A 17,085-nucleotide genomic window follows, 5' to 3' on the forward strand; every position below is an offset into this window, starting at 1 on the left:
GTTTAGTCACTCCTGAGTCTTAGGACCCATTCCTGCAGCACTCTATCGGCCGGTGTTGATGATGTCTGACGGTGACTCATTGGTTCTCCAAAAATGGAAAGTTGTCAGCCTATGGGCTCTGTGCCAAGGAGGAACATCGGTCTGACAGCAGCAGAAACAAGGATCAGCAGGGTCGTTTTGGGACAAGAAGAAGGTCGACCAGAAGGAGCTAAAGCGTCAGAGGGTTCAACAAAATATTAGGGATCGTCCTCTGGGGACCAAAGATATCCAAACCCAAGTCCATTGTGTGAGATGACGGATCAAATGGACGACTGACATCACCACCCCCACTGATCCCGGGCAGCAGCTACGTTGTTGACATGCTAAGACCTTAGCAACCAATGTGCTTTTGCTTAAAAGGCTGTGTTATTACCAGTATCACCTACGTGTTCAATCAGTGCTGATGGTCCCCGGCAGTGGCAGCTGTTGTTCTCATCTCCGTGGCGTTATGCCTGTGCAACCCCGCTGCAGTGAGGTGAAGAGGCCATCGACCACGTGGAAGTGATTTTCATCAAGACCTGCTTTCACCTTCCTGGCCCTGCTCTGATCCTGCTCTGTAATTGTTGGAACGGAGGGGGGTTGAGGGCTTTTCCTTTTGGCGCTGGAGGAAGCCTGGGGGGGAACAGCCGGTCCCTGCCGGCTGTGTGTCTGTCAGTTCACTGCACGTCCATCCTGCCACCCTCCGACTCACCCTGCCAGTCGGAAACCATAAACGTGTCAGTGGCCCACAGCGACGTCTACTGTGTGAAGCTTCACCTTACCCCCTTCATGCCCTCTCCAGCCCTTCCTAAATCATTCAGTTAGGACAGTAGCAGTGAATGACATTTCCCCTAGGCCCAGAGGACACAGAGGTAAAGCCAAGGCCGTGGAGGGGGGGGGCTTATTAAGTAAACATCTACTCTAAGGGCGCACTCACACTGTCCTTCCGCACCGCTAAAGCATAGTGCGTTTGGCCAGTGTGAGTGCAACCGTTCCGCGCATAACTGCGGACAGCGGGACGCCCACGGCCCGTCTGAGAGAGGTGGGCTTTAGTAAAGGACGTTTGCACATGTACGAGCACGAGCGTGCGCACGTGTACGAGCACGAGGCCTACGGCGGTTCTGAGGTCATTTCCTGTGCGCCTGTTGGGACGTAGAAAAAAGAAGGAGGGACCATGCGCGGACATTTCAAACAATGGCGGCGAAAGGTTCACGTTGGTGTGATGCGGAGGTGGAGTGTTTACTGCAGATTTGGACAATGAAAAGATTAAAAACAGTCGACAAGACGCACAAAAACTCAGAGGTCTACGGAAAGATCTGGAAACAAAGCCACGCATCGCCATGACGTCATCAATGCGTGTGACGTGTTACGGCGTGATGACGTATAGGCAGCAAGAAGCATTCTCCGAGGCCCAGGTAGTGTGAGTACAAACGGGCCTGGAGGGGGGACAAGGACCCTAAAGCACGGGGCACGGGACGGACGCACAGTGGGAGGGCGCCATAATTAGCAGTAAGAACTTACTGTCATATACGAGTGAACGGATAATTGGTGAGTATATTGTGAAATTCTTAACAGATATCATAACAATGGTTTTGCAAAGTGTCCAGAAATTCCAAGGCGGCGTGTTCACGCACACAAAGAGTCAAGTCGTCTCTTGTCGCTCACAAACCCTGGAGCTTTTCGCCGTGCTCCAGTCTGCCCTCAATAACTGCTCCTACATATAAATGAAAAGTAAAGCACCAAAACCCGCGTACGGAGGAGGGTCAGGGTGGTGGATGGGCGTAGTTTGAATATCATTTGTTCTAATTCAGTTCTGTCGTAGAAATCAGATCGACTCTTTATTCCATTTTCCATTTTTTCAGTATGTTTACGTCATTTAGTGAATTAGAAAACAGATTCTGTTTCATGAGACTGTGTGAATTACTCCACATCACATCCACCGGGCAGCCCTGGGTGTGATGTGGGGATGGGAGGGAACACAATGAGACAATTGGCTTTACACAGCGTCTAAGGGCGCCCTCCCACTGTGCCTCCGTCCCGTGCCCCGTGCTTTAGGGCCCTTGTCCCCCCCTCCAGGCCCGTTTGTACTCACACTACCTGGGCCTCGGAGAATGCTTCTTGCTGCCTATACGTCATCACGCCGTAACACGTCACACGCATTGATGACGTCATGGCGATGCGTGGCTTTGTTTCCAGATCTTTCCGTAGACCTCGGAGTTTTTGTGCGTCTTGTCGACTGTGTTTGAATCTTTTCATCGACCAAATCTGCAGTAAACACTCCACCTCCGCATCACACCAACGTGAACCTTTCACCGCCATTGTTTGAAATGTCCGCGCATGGTCCCTCCTTCTTTTTTCTACGTCCTAACAAAGAGCACTATCGAAGTCCAGACCTACTTCTGCCAACGACTGGACCAGGACCAGGCTGGGACTGGACCAGCACTAACGAAGTCAAAACCAACTTCCCACCCCCGACTGCCACCCTAACGACGGTCGTTGGCACTTGGAGCACAAAGGGTTCCAGTGACATCATCGGCCTTGTGAGAGGTTAAATACCTGGATCTCCACACCAGATAGTTGGACCAGGACCAGGCTGGGACTGGTCCAACTATCTGGTCCCAGCCTGGTCAGATGCGTACAAGAACTTATGAAGCCTCTTGGATGAGAGGTGAAACGTCTTCCTAGACAAATAACCAAGTCCAGTTGCATAACGATGACCGGGACACATGAGAACATTCACAGGCTACCCGAATAACCGCTACCATGACGACGCTTTAGGACAGGACCACTGGTGCGGGAAAATGAAGCCCACCCTGACAGCCAAAAACTGCAGTTCATTGAGTAGCCACTTGAGGCTGGCCCCAAAAAGCGAGTCAATCCCCTTAGACCCCCATGTTAAAATGCCCAACTCTGAAGTATTGACCAACAAAAAGCACCTTGTTTGTCTTCCCAGTGTCAGTGCTCTTTGTTTCCACTGCCTCAGCGCTGTAGTGAGGTGTGTAACGGTGCCAGCAGTCTGAGGACGGGAGGCCACGGCGCAGCAGTAGTGTCCCATCTGCTGAAATCTCGACAAGCCTTATGTCACGTACACCATCGCCTGCCATCTCAGGCTGCCCAGCTGTGTGTTTGTGTGTGTCCCTGGCTACTCAGGGGGTCGATGACAGACTGATGAGTTCCTGGCTACGAGAGAAACGGTGAGCAACAGGCCGACCATCCGCTCAGCTCTCCTTCCCCTGGACAGGCGGACTTCTTCCTGCATGACACACTAAATGTGCCAACACACACACACACACACACACACTCAGACAATCTACATTTCTCATTGACGTGCACCTTTGCTGTGCTTCCATTTACGGATTCTCTTCTGTGTGGAAACGGGAAAATTAGATGAAACTTCTTCAATTGCTTGAGGTGTTTCTTTTTTCCTTTGTTGTAAAAGAGTTGATGTGCTGAACGGGATGCAGAAACGCCTTTGCGGAATAAGTTCTGATGTGTAGAACACCTCACATGACGGTTTCCTGTCAGCACAGATTCTCATAATGGGTCTTTGTCTCTGGACAAGATGAAACCTGGCCCGCACTCGCTGACATGAGAGAACAATTCAATCCAGATTCCTGAAGTTCTCTCTCGGAGATGGGTTTGTTTTGTTTCCGGTTAGCAACCTCTACGTCTTCCAGTCTGTTCTCTGGCAGATCACAGCCGTTCTCTGTGTGTATGTTTATACACAGTTTATTCTAACAACCAAAAAAACATGAGGGTGAAAAGGATTTTGGCGTTACGCTGAAAACACACCAAACAGCAAAGAGCCGCTCGCTGCAATTGTTACGTTACTCTGTGGACAGAACGAGCTAAGCCTTGGTTGGGTGACGTCTTTAGACCAAACAAAACATGCCTCAGACATTACAACCCCCCTCTGAACCTCTCTCCTCACAAGGTCTCTAACACAGGGTCCACACAGGCCAAGGTCTCTAACACAGGGTCCACACAGGCCAAGGTCTCTAAAACAGGGTCCACACAGGCCAAGGTCTCTAACACAGGGTCCACACAGGCCAAGGTCTCTAAAACAGGGTCCACACAGGCCAAGGTCTCTAACACAGGGTCCACATAGGCCAAGGTCTCTAAAACAGGGTCCACACAGGCCAAGGTCTCTAACACAGGGTCTACACAGGCCAAGGTCTCTAAAACAGGGTCCTCTTGGTATTCTTGTTCAGACCAACAGTGTGTGTCTGTCTCCTTGATCTGATGCTGAAGACTTTCAAACTCTTCACACTGTAGTAATTTAAATATGTTTAGATTTATAAACTCCAGAGATGCGAGGGCCCTTCCTGCTTTATTGTCCGTCAATTAAAACATTTTAAATTGTGGCATTTATCTGTGGAGTTGGGTCCCAAAGCACTCCCAGGCGCCACTTTCTCACTACATTTAGAGACACAGCTTCTTAGAACTGGATTTAGAAACAGAGCCTACAGTCTCTGGGTCCGTCTCTGTCCTCTCACGCAGCAGCACTGTTGTTGTTATTAGACGCCGCGGGGTCAGAGGTCGGAGGTGGGGCCGTGACGCCGTCCTTTAACAAAGTCGGAGCCGTAACGCTGCAACACCTCACTCGGACAAATTCAGACGCAGACGTAAAAGAGTAAAATAGTAAAAATATTTTATTTAGAAATGATTATTCATTTTTGAAAATAAGTTTAAGAAATCCAGTGATATATGTAAATAATCAATAATCAGGTTAAAGTGCAAAAATACATTTTTATGATATAATGCATCTGTACAAAAATAACATGGATGTGATACTGGAGAGGAGGGAGACGTGTTAACATGGCTTTGATCGTTCTCTGTAGAAACAAAATTGCATAAGAGTCGCGTCCCTTTTTAGAAAGTCTTTGGATTATAAGCTTTGCATTTCACATTTCACACCCGCCGCCGCCGCCGCCGCCACGTTCGGCTTTGATGACACGGCTTTAATCTGCACTGTTCCTTTAAGAAGTGGCCGGTGAAACAGTTCATCCTTGAAGAGTATTCCCACCGAAGCGGAGCGCTCCGCCTCGGCAGCTGAGATGAAAAAGTCTTTGGTTTGTTCTTGGACTCTCGTCGCGTTCGCTCGTGTGTTTGTTCCAGTGTCCCCGTCCCGTCCCCGTCCCCGTCCCGTCCCCTGCTGCCACAGTGAATCACTTGATCTTGGCTGGCTTCAGTTCCTTGACCTGCATGTGTAACGTTTTGTGGACGGCCAGAGTCCTGGACTGGCAGAAGCCCTTCCCGCACTCCTGACACTTGAAGGGCTTTTCTTTGGAATGGATGTACCTGCAGGGGGGGCACAGAAGAGCGGACAGTTAGTACTCAGGAACAAACACAACAACATCACTAGTGCTTTTTCTGTACAACCTGCGTACGTGAAGTTGTATTGGGGGACACGGTATCAATGCATTTGTCCCCCCTAACAAAACTTTCATAGGGCGCCCTCCCACTGTGCGTGCGTCCCGTGCCCCGTGCTTTAGGGTCCTTGTCCCCCCCTCCAGGCCCGTTTGTACTCACACTACCTGGGCCTCGGAGAATGCTTCTTGCTGCCTATACGTCATCACGCCGTAACACGTCACACGCATTGATGACGTCATGGCGATGCGTGGCTTTGTTTCCAGATCTTTCCGTAGACCTCGGAGTTTTTGTGCGTCTTGTCGACTGTTTTTGAATCTTTTCATCGACCAAATCTGCAGTAAACACTCCACCTCCGCATCACACCAACGTGAACCTTTCACCGCCATTGTTTGAAATGTCCGCGCATGGTCCCTCCTTCTTTTTTCTACGTCCCAACAGGCGCACAGGAAATGACCTCAGAACCACCTTAGGCCTCGTGCTCGTACACGTGCGCACGCTCGTGCTCGTACACGTGCGCACGCTCGTGCTCGTACACGTGCAAACGTGCTTTACAAAAGCCCACCTCTCCCAAACGGGGAGACGTGGTACGGTTACCCTCACACTGGTCAAAGGACGTCATTACATTCCTCTCGTTTACACCTTTGCTCCGGGTTCGTTCACCTTTACCAGGGTCTAATTCAAGCACTCACAAGCTCCATTTTCAAGCTTTTCCAGCGCCGTACAGTTTGTTTTTCATTCAAAAACACGTCAAAAGAGACGGTTTTATGTTATAAACACATACAAAAAGACTTCTATTCTATAACTATGTGCTGGGAAAGAGATGCGGATACAATTTCAAGCATTTTTAAGCACTTTGTCATAACTTCAAGCACTTTTTCAAACCTCAAACAGTCAAATTTAAGTCTTTTTCGAAGGGGTTTTGTTTAGGACTTTCTCCAGGATCCAGGACGCCTTCCACTGAAGAACCCAGGGAAGCAGCTGCACTTTATCAGAGGTGGGGAAGAAGCATTTACGATGGTGGGATTTACGACGCTGATCAGATAGTTTGGGTTTTCCACCTCTGATGAAGAGCAGCTTCCCCGAACTCTGTCTCATCCAGAGATTCCCAAACCTCGTTCTGCGTCAGACGGCCTGAACGACACGAATAACGTGACTTTGTTCTCATTAAATCACAACTTCATTACAACATAAAACGACAGCATCTCTAAACCACAGAGAACGCAAATATGTGGGATATGTTTTGAACGTGAACAGGCATCTTGCGGAAACACACGAGCAACTAAAGTCCGAGGGTTTAAACGTTATTCAAAATGAACATTTAAAGACGTTACTTCTCCAAACAAAAGACACAAAGGAGGGGGAAGAGTAAATCAGGGTTACAGCTGGAAAGGATCCGTCTTGTCACATTGTTGTGAGCTTGAAATGAGTCAAAGGGCGCACTCCCACTGTCCCTCCGTACCGTGCCCAAACAGGTTCCACAGCTAAAGTCTGGTTCCTTTGACCAGTGTGAGTGCAACCGTACCGAGTCTAGGAGCGGCACGCTTGCCGTCCACGGCCCGTTAGGGAGAGGTGGGCTTTAGTAAAGCACGTTTGCACATGTACGAGCACGAGCGTGCGCACGTGTAAGAGCACGAGGCCTATGGAGGTTCTGAGGTCATTTCCTGTGCGCCTGTTGGGACGTAGAAAAAAGAAGGAGGGACCATGCGCGGACATTTCAAACAATGGCGGTGAAAGGTTCACGTTGGTGTGATGCGGAGGTGGAGTGTTTACTGCAGATTTGGTCGATGAAAAGATTCAAAAACAGTCGACAAGACGCACAAAAACTCTGAGGTCTACGGAAAGATCTGGAAACAAAGCCACGCATCACCATGACGTCATCAATGCGTGTGACGTGTTACGGCGTGATGACGTATAGGCAGCAAGAAGCATTCTCCGAGGCCCAGGTAGTGTGAGTACAAACGGGCCTGGAGGGGGGGACAAGGACCCTAAAGCCCAGGGCACGGGACGGAGGAACAGTGGGAGGGCGCCCTAATGCCCGTTCCCACTGCGGGTCTTGATGCACGATTGCAAAACGGTTCAAGCTCCTGAAGTGACCCGCATGTGACGTTGATCATTGATACAACGGTGTTTATGAACATGGCGACGACAACCGGTGTTGTAGGACTTTACGGCTTAATGCAAAAACAGTGTAGAGGCAGTCGGGAAATGTGTGAGTGGGTGATATCAGGAAGAAAACGCTAAATTAATTTAATGCTAAGGCTTATGCGACCGGGGAACAACGTACGCTCCCACAGAGAGTTCGCTTACAGCTACAGTTGCAACAGCTGTGCACAAAAGAGCAAATGATGAAGCAAAACTCTCCTCACTTTCTGTCTGTGCAACCAGGGACTCAGCGAGCCCACGTCAAAGAGCTAACAGCGACGGAGGCCGACTGTTGCCTCACATCGCCCAAAACACGGCACCTGAACACTAACTCTAACTCGTACCTACGTTCTGCGCCTGTGGAGAGGAAATAACTCTCCGTATCAGTGAGCGGCAGTAATCTGTATTTGTCTTTCAAAAACCAGAAGAACGACGGGATGGATCCAAGATGCTAGTTAGCCAGTTAGCACGTTAACACAACACACATGTTGAAACAACCACGGAAGAGCGAACAAGAACACGAACAAGCTTGAATTTCATAAACAGCTCAGTGACTTAAATAAATAATCCACTGCTGCAAATTCAACGTGATGAATAAGCTGAAAACAGCCGATGAGGTCGTGTTGGTCCCGACGGTGCAGGACGCACACCGCAGAGACAGACGCTCACCGTCGCCCCAGCATCGACCCACGTCCGACTGTCGGCTCGGTGCGTCTCTGCCTTTAGACGGTTTGAGTTTGAATGTTGCAGGTTCCTCGCTACGCTAGAAATAGTTTCTGTGACAAGAGAAAATGATGTTTAAAAACACTAAAGTGGCCGTGATACACAGAGCTAGCATAGCCATCGAAGGACACACCCAGCAGGAGCTCTGTTGTAATGAAAGTGCAAATCCCTGACGCGCTGAGCCGAGCCGAGCCGAGCCGTGCCGTGCCGAGCCGAGCCGAGCCTCACTTCACTAGAAATAGTTTCTGTGACGTGAGAGAATCTTTCAAACTACACTAAAATGGCCGTGATAGACAGAGCTAGCATAGCCACCGAAGGACACACCCAGCAGGAGCTCTGTTGTAATGAAAGTGCAAATCCCTGACGCGCCGAGCCGAGCCGAGCCGAGCCATGCCGTGCCGAGCAGAGCCAAGCCGAGCCGGGCCTCACTTCACTAGAAATAGTTTCTGTGACGTGAGAGAATCTTTGAAACTACACTAAAATGGCCGTGATACACAGAGCTAGCATAGCCACCAAAGGACACACCCAGCAGGAGCTCTATTGTAATGAAAGTGCTGAGCCGTGCCGAGCCGTGCCGTGCCGAGCCGTGCCGAGTCGGCCCGTATTGTGGACAAAGGTCACGTGTGTCCTTGTGTTTCAGTGACAACATTTCCTGGACAAAGGAACAAACACGTCACTCGTCCCTCGTCACACACTGCCAGCTCACATCACTCCGCAGCATTCCTCTGAAATAACCCAGAAACACTTTTTCTGTCATTTACATTCAGCAAAGTTCAGCGCGGTGATCGTGTCATTATGTGTCATTAGTGTGATTGTGTGAACCACGCCTACGGTAACCTGCTGCTGCACGTCAGCTCACTCACTGCAGATACACTGATGATGGAGGATGCGTTTAATGATCCGCTGCTCATCCACTGCAGGATGTCGATTTCCAGTTTCAATGTATTTTTTGCACAATTATCGTTTAACTGATGAACCTTTCTTCATTAAACAGCTTGTGCATGATTGTATGTGCATGTCATGTATTGATTATGTATATTCTGGGTCTGTTGCGTGCATTTACTCGTCATTTCTGCTGAAAGGTGGTGACTGTATATGTGACTGTGACTGTACCACTACCTCTACATGAACCATGGGGCCTATAAGCTTTTCCTGTGGGAGACCCGTTTACTCTACCCGATTAACTGTGTAACACCAACTGTATTATATTATATTATGTTTGAAGTGTTAATGACATGATGTGCACATACGAAGCATTTCAGCTGCAATACTCAGGTACATCCACACGACTGCGTTAACACACACTTTGGAGGTGTGTGTCAGAAATGATCTCTGTCTGGCACACCTTGCCTTTCTCTCACACTAACACATACAATATATTTATATATATATAAATATATTGAAATTGAGAGATGTGTCCTTATAAACGGATATCTGCATATGAAAGCAGATAAACAACTTAAAAAAGCTAAATCGTTGCCAGGCGATGGAATGATTGGTTCTAAGGGCGCACTCACACTGTTCCTCTGTACCGTGCCCCAGCACATTTCACGGGTAAAGTCTGGTTCCTTTGACCAGTGTGAGTGCAACCGTACCACGTCTAGGAGCGGCACGCTTGCCGTCCACGGCCCGTTTGGGAGAGGTGGGCTTTAGTAAAGCACGTTTGCACGTGTACGAGCACGAGCGTGCGCACGTGTACGAGCACGAGGCCTACGGCTGTTCTGAGGTCATTTCCTGTGCGCCTGTTGGGACGTAGAAAAAAGAAGGAGGGACCATGCGCGGACATTTCAAACAATGGCGGCGAAAGGTTCGCGTTGGTGTGATGCGGAGGTGGAGTGTTTGCTGCAGATTTGGTCGATGAAAAGATTCAAAAACAGTCGACAAGACGCACAAAAACTCCGAGGTCTACGGAAAGATCTGGAAACAAAGCCACGCATCGCCATGACGTCATCAATGCGTGTGACGTGTTACGGCGTGATGACGTATAGGCAGCAAGAAGCATTCTCCGAGGCCCAGGTAGTGTGAGTACAAACGGGCCTGGAGGGGGGACAAGGACCCTAAAGCACGGGGCACGGGACGGAGGAACAGTGGGAGGGCGCCGTTAGACCAAAAATAGCCAATTGCTGACTGAAGTGGCGACGTCTGTCAGATTATAGACCTTTACACCTCGGGGCGCTTTTATTGTGAAAGGAGTGGATCTGTATGCGTTTCCTGTGCCAACATTGAAAGGAGTCAGAGCCTCCGTGTGATTCTTTTAGAATCATCGTGCCTGTAATCGCACCTGTGTAAAGGCCTTCACAGATCAGAGAGCGACCCTCACCTGTGGTCCCGCAGGTGGTCCTGTCTCCTGAAGGCCTTGTGGCAGATGTCGCAGGTGTACGGCCTCTCGTCCGTGTGCGTCCTCTCGTGGATCAAAAGGTTGTAGGATTTGGTAAAGTGGCGGCCGCAGAACTTGCACACAAACTCTTTCTTGGTCTTGGAGGGCAGTCGGCCTCGGCTCGACTTGCGCTCCGGCGAGGAGAGTTTGGTCACATCCAGGAGGCATCCGAGGCCGCCTGAGGCCGCGTGGTGAGATGAACCCTGCGCTGCAGCGGCGGCGGCGGCAGCAGCCCCCGTCATACTCAGGTCCTCCGCCTTCAGATGGTCCTCCTGGGTGGCTGCTGCTGCCAGATTGGCAAAGTCAAAGCGGGGCTTGTTCTTGGAGCTCTGCAGCAGCCCCACTGAGTCCTGCTTGGGCTGCAGGAGGTGAGGGAACATGGGGAGCGAGGCCATGGAGGAGAACTGTGCAGGCAGCTTGGAGACGTTGCAGCGGGGCAGGGCCAGAGGCGGGTAGCCGAGGGTCCACTGATGGAGGTGGATGGCGTGTAAGGCACTGAAGCTGTAGATGCTGTGGAAGTGATCGGCCGGCAGCTGGAGGCCGGTGGAGCTCTGGAGGAGGGAGTAGTTGGCCAGCTGGAGGGACGGGTGCAGAGGGACCGGCGCTGGCAGAGTCTTGCTGCCCATGGCTGCGACACTGAGTCCAACAGGGCGGCTGCTGCAGACACAAGACAAGAGCGGGTGAAAAGCTGCTGCTTAAGGAGCCAAGTCTCTCTGATTAAGATGACCACATCACACACACACACACACACGCACACACACACACACACACACACACACACACGCAAACACACACACACACACACACACACACACACACACACACACACACACACACACACACACACACAGGGCACTAAAGACATAACTCTGTCAATTCCTCTGTTCCCACTCTTATGCTAAACTAAGCTCAACACTTCCTCACAGCAGCTCTGTGGATTATCTGGTGTAACCAGGTACTGCACACACGCACACACACACACACACACACACACACACACACAGCTCTGTGAGTGTGTGTCATCTAGTTCCATCATAGTGGAGAGAAGGCAGACGTCTCACACACTGAGCGACTCACACCCAAACTATCCTGACTGATGAACAGAACTGCAGGAAAGAGGAAACGTGTGTGTTTTTGATTTTACCGTGAACTGTCCCTTTAATGTCGCTGCGAGGATTGAATTCTTAAAACAGTCAAATACTTTAAAATCCATAGACGTGTGTGTGTCTGACCTCCACCCACCCCCCACCCACCGAGCGCCCCCCTCCACTGCAGCAGCACACACTTGTGTCTATCAGGAGCCAATACACATCCCGGGCAGCAGGCAGATAAGGCCGTTATCAGCTTATTAAGGCCGCGCATGTGAAAGGATCCGCGCTATACAGATCTGCAGCCGTCTGCGAGCATTCCTCGGCTTCACAGGGACTCCCGGTTCGAGCCCTGAGCCAAAGGTTCTCTCACTTTCGTCTTTATCGTGTGGTTTTTAGTGACGGATCGTGATTCTGGAGAGGGAGCAGGGCATCAGTCGCACGTCTTTACACACACTTACACACACTCCTCCAGTATATACAGAGGTGATAGGTGGAATTTAATAAGACATAAAAGAAATTAAAGCCTCTCTCATTTCAAACGTGTGTGTTTTGCACCAAACACTCTGCACTTTAATTTATTTGTTTGGTTTGAAAACGATGTGTTTAAAAAAAACTTTGGATTAAACTGTAAATCAATTAGATATCAAGTTGTTAATGTGTCAGCCAGAACACACACACACACACACACACACACACACACTTCCTGTATGCACCCAGAAACATGCCCGGGGCTGTTCATGCACACAAACAGAGCGTCAGTGTTGAGCGGAGGAATACCTGTGAGCTGTTAATTCAGGTTTGATGAGCAGGAGCAACAATAGACAATAATGTGTCTTTGTGTGAGGCAGACACACACGCACACACACACACACGCACACACATGCACAGACACACAGACACACACACACACACACACATGCACACACACACACACACACACACACACACACACACACACACACACACACACACACACACCTTTTACTCAGTTGCTGCTGTGAAATAGATGACACCGGTGCTGTGTTACAGTCTTTACTCTCAGTCCCGTGTTAAACTGCATCTACGGGCTCAACGCGGGTCCTTGAAACGCTTGAAATCTTTGAAAAACTTTAAAGTTTGTGAGTTTTGGGGGAATCGAGGCCCTGAAAGGTCATCAAAGGTCATCTAAAGAGTTTCTATTTTACTGTGTGAGAATAGAAACTGAAGTTCTCTGCATGTTTCCTGATGTAACGTCAGTGAACGAGCCTCTCTCTCTCTCTCTCTCTCTCTCTCTCTCTCTCTCTCTCTCTCTCTCTCTCTCTCTCTCTCTCTCTCTCTCTCTCTGTCTTTAACGCTCTGTTCTGTAAAACCGAACCGCTCTCAGCATAAAAGCGATCCGCGGTGAACCGTAGTAAACCTTAAAGCCTGTGTAGAGACTTTGCTGTGTTGGGTCAGAGCAGAAGCCTTTGACTCGGCGTCTAAGAGGTGCACAGCCGTGACTCTCGAGGTCACTTTCATAATCATATTAAATATCTTTGACGGCTGCTTCTTAAATAAACATGATAACACTTAAACATTATAACACTTAAACATTATAACACTTAAACATTATAACACTTAAACATATATAACACTTAAACATTATAACACATAAACATTATAACACTTAAACATTATAACACTTAACATTATAACACTTAAACATTATAACACTTAAACATCTCCACCGCTGACGTAGGAACAACCAGAACAGAGGAGGCGTAACTGTGCACGCTGCAAATATATGAATAATATCACATTTCACATTTTTAACCTTGTTTTGATCTATTTTATTTTTATTTTTATACGCCTGTCTCCCTGAAACTCTTACTTATTTACACATGTCTCATGCTGATTGAGTGTGAGTGTGTGTGTGTGTGTGTGTGTGTGTGTGTGTGTGTGTGTGTGTGTGTGTGTGTGTGTGTGTGCGTGTGTGTGTGTGTGTGTGTGTGTGTGTGTGTGTGTGTGTGTGTGTGTGTGTGTGTGTGTGTGTGTGTGTGTGTGTGTGTGTGTGTGTGTGTGTGTGTGTGTGTGTGTGTGTGTGTGTGTGTGTGTGTGTGTGAGTGAGTGTGTGTGAGAGAGCTCCACAGTGAGGTTTCAACCTTAGGGAAGATGTTGTAATCGAGACCCGTGGTGGTTTATTTATTTATTCATTTATTTATTTATTATTATTATTATTATTATAATTTCTATTTATTTATTTTTTTTAATTATTATTTTTATTATAGTCTTTTATCAAAAATAGGTTCTGTAGGACTGGAGAGTGCAAAATCATAAATACTATGATAATACATAATACATTTTTTAATTTAATTATTATTGTTATTTTTTATTTATTATTATTTATTATTATTTTAAAATTAATATTTGTATTATTATCATTTAATTGTATTTATTATTATTATTTTTATTATCTTTTTTTAGTATTATTATTATTTATTTTATATTTTTATTGTTATTATTTTATTAATATTCAGTTGGTTTCCATCATAATCTGACTGTTTTCAACTGTTTTATTTCCATGCTTTCTTTATTATTTATTCAATATTTTTATTTATTCTGTATTTACATCTTTAAAACACAAATATCAAAGATTCAAAAAAAGTCGACAAGACGCACAAAAACTCCGAGGTCTACGGAAAGATCTGGAAACAAAGCCACGCATCGCCATGACGTCATCAATGCGTGTGACGTGTTACGGCGTGATGACGTATAGGCAGCAAGAAGCATTCTCCGAGGCCCAGGTAGTGTGAGTACAAACGGGCCTGGAGGGGGGGACAAGGACCCTAAAGCACGGGGCACGGGGCGCACGCACAGTGGGAGGGCGCCCTCACAAACACTGAAGCAGCTCCAGCAGCATTTCCAACAGTGTCTGAGGTGTTTCTGATGCTTCTCTCCTGTTTTTAACGCACGTTACATTTATGACATTTAGAAATGAACCTCTCGCTCCTTTGGGACAGTGGGTTCGTCAGAGTCGCACCGTTTTACGTCCAGAGCCTCGAACCACTCGACATGTGTAACGCAGGATGACTGAGTTTGGAAGAATGCACGGGATTGTGACTTCATCAGCGTCCGTGAGACAGAAAGGAACTCTTCACAGAGACGTTCTTTAACAAACGCAGTAAATAAGAAAGTTGGCCTCGTCCGAGCGACTGCGGCGAGGCGGTCGTAATGAGGCGCAGTGGAGCTCAAACCGCCCCCCGTGGCCTGTTCCTTTCTGATCATGACGCAGAAGTAATTGACTTATACTTAGGAGGTCATTAGAGGAGATAAGTGCCGTGCTGCTGAGCGCCTCCTCACCTTTAACCCTTTGATGTCTGCATACCAGGGGCAGACTGTGAGATTCAGCGCCTCAGAGGCCGCGCTGTGAGCGCCGAGACGCCGCTTCTCACCTCCGTGTAAACGCGATCAGACCGGGTGCACTACACACATCTGGACCCAGAGACCGGCAACGGATGCAAACGTGTTGTTTTTGTTTCTGCAGGACTGAGGCAGCTCCAAACCATGGAGCACGTCCTGCACACGGCCTCGGACGCTTCTCTGTGACGCTTAATTAAACACGCGGCGCTGCTTTAGGAGCTGATTCTCGTCATTTGTGACTCAAAGAATTTAATTTTTTATGCAAACAAAACGTGAAATAAAGACTTTAATGAAAAACTACTGAGGCAAAATACATGCAAGTGGCAGTCGCCCCTCCTCTCATGGCCCAGTTATTGAAAAACGTGCTAAAGTGTCCTCTAGGAGCTAAAACATGTGTTAAAGTGTCCTCTAGGAGCCAAAACATGTGCTAAAGTGCCCTCTAGGAGCCAAAACGTGTGTTAAAGTGTCCTCTAGGACCTTAAACATGTGCTTAAGTGTCCTCTAGGAGCAAAAACATGTGCTAAAGTGTCCTCTAGGAGCTAAAACATGTGCTAAAGTGCACTCTAGGAGCCAAAACATGTGCTAAAGTGCCCTCTAGGAGCCAAATCGTGTGCTAAAGTGTCCTGTAGGAGCCAAAATGTGTGCTAAAGTGTCCTCTAGGAGCCAAAACATGTGCTAAAGTGTCCTCTAGGAGCTAAAACATGTGCTAAAGTGCACTCTAGGAGCCAAAACGTGTGCTAAAGTGTCCTCTAGGAGCCAAAACATGTGCTAAAGTGTCCTCTAGGAGCCTAAACGTGTGTTAAAGTGTAGGAGCATAAACGTGTGTTAAAATGTCCTCTAGGAGCCAAAACGTGTATCAAAGTGCCCTCTAGGTGCTAAACCATGTGCTAAAGTGCCCTCTAGGAGCCCTAACATGTGCTAAAGTGTCCTCTAGGAGCCAAAACGTGTGCTAAAGTGCCCTCTAGGAGCCCTAACGTGTGCTAAAGAGCCCTCTAGGAGCCCTAACGTGTGCTAAAGTGCCCTCTTCAGTGGCGAGGACGCGCTCTATGGGCCCTCTTTTTTCCTTTCCACCCCTGCCCTCGGAAAGTCTGTGCACGCCTCTGTATAAAAGTGGTAAAACATATATTGAGGTAATAAAACTCAATCCAAAGGGTAAAACTGTTTTATACTGTTTCACAGCTCAAACATTAAAATCACGCCGTTTAAACCCTGACCGTGGATTTATCAGCGTGTGTTAAAGAAACTCTTAAAGGTACAAAGTGCAGAAGCCGAGGTGCACGAAGGAGAAGGAATAAAGAGTAAGTTTTGTGTTTGACTCTCACGTAATTAGCTCCGTGTGTTTATTTTAAAAGCCTCGTACTCGTCCCTCAGGCTGAGACACGGAGAGGGCCACGCCCCGCGGCCTGCTGGCTCCTCATCACCAGGGATTATTTGAGCCTCAGCTCGGATACGAGAGCAGCGTCGCACGGCTGCTGATCCGCTCTGCATCGGCCTTCCAACTAAAAATCACATCGTTGTTCAGCCCTAAACCACGTTTGTTGTTCTCTGATATTTGAGCACGTCCGTGTTCCAAAAACACTCCTGAAATGTTGCTACAGAGGAAACGAAAGGACTCGATGAGCTGCACAGTCAACGTGTGTCTGCAGAGAGAGAGGACTGTTGCTTCAGTGCATCGACTAAAGCAACGAACTGAACTCATGGGGGCCAAAACTTGTCCTCTAGGAGCCAAAACTTGTGTTAAAGTGTCCTCTAGGAGCCAAAACGTGTGCTAAAGTGTCCTCTAGGAGCCTAAACATGTGCTAAAGTGTCCTCTAGGAGCCAAAACATGTGCTAAAGTGTCCTCTAGGAGCATAAACATGAGCTAAAGTGTCCTCTAGGAGCCAAAACGTGTGCTAAAGTGTCCTCTAGGAGCATAAACGTGTGCAAAAGTGTCCTCTAGGAGCATAAACGTGTGTTAAAGTGTCCTCTAGGAGCCAAAACACA

The 17,085-nt window shown here is 48.2% G+C and overlaps 1 protein-coding gene across 1 annotated transcript in view; it reads right to left on the bottom strand.

Moving 5' to 3' along the window:
• Window positions 1-4,644: 4,644 nt before the first annotated feature.
• osr1 (odd-skipped related transcription factor 1) overlaps window positions 4,645-17,085 on the bottom strand; it is a 16,740-nt gene continuing 4,299 nt past the window's right edge. The window contains exons 2-3 of the mRNA XM_083924312.1: window positions 10,577-11,290; window positions 4,645-5,319 (exon numbers count right to left, since the gene is read on the bottom strand). Of these exons, the coding sequence (XP_083780438.1) occupies window positions 5,187-5,319; window positions 10,577-11,259 (816 nt within the window). The 5' untranslated portion in view covers window positions 11,260-11,290 and the 3' untranslated portion in view covers window positions 4,645-5,186. The remainder of the gene's footprint in view (window positions 5,320-10,576; window positions 11,291-17,085) is intronic.

This window comes from Echiichthys vipera, assembly GCF_963691815.1.
Source record: "Echiichthys vipera genome assembly, chromosome: 12".
In the NCBI taxonomy this organism is placed as follows: domain Eukaryota; kingdom Metazoa; phylum Chordata; class Actinopteri; order Perciformes; family Trachinidae; genus Echiichthys; species Echiichthys vipera.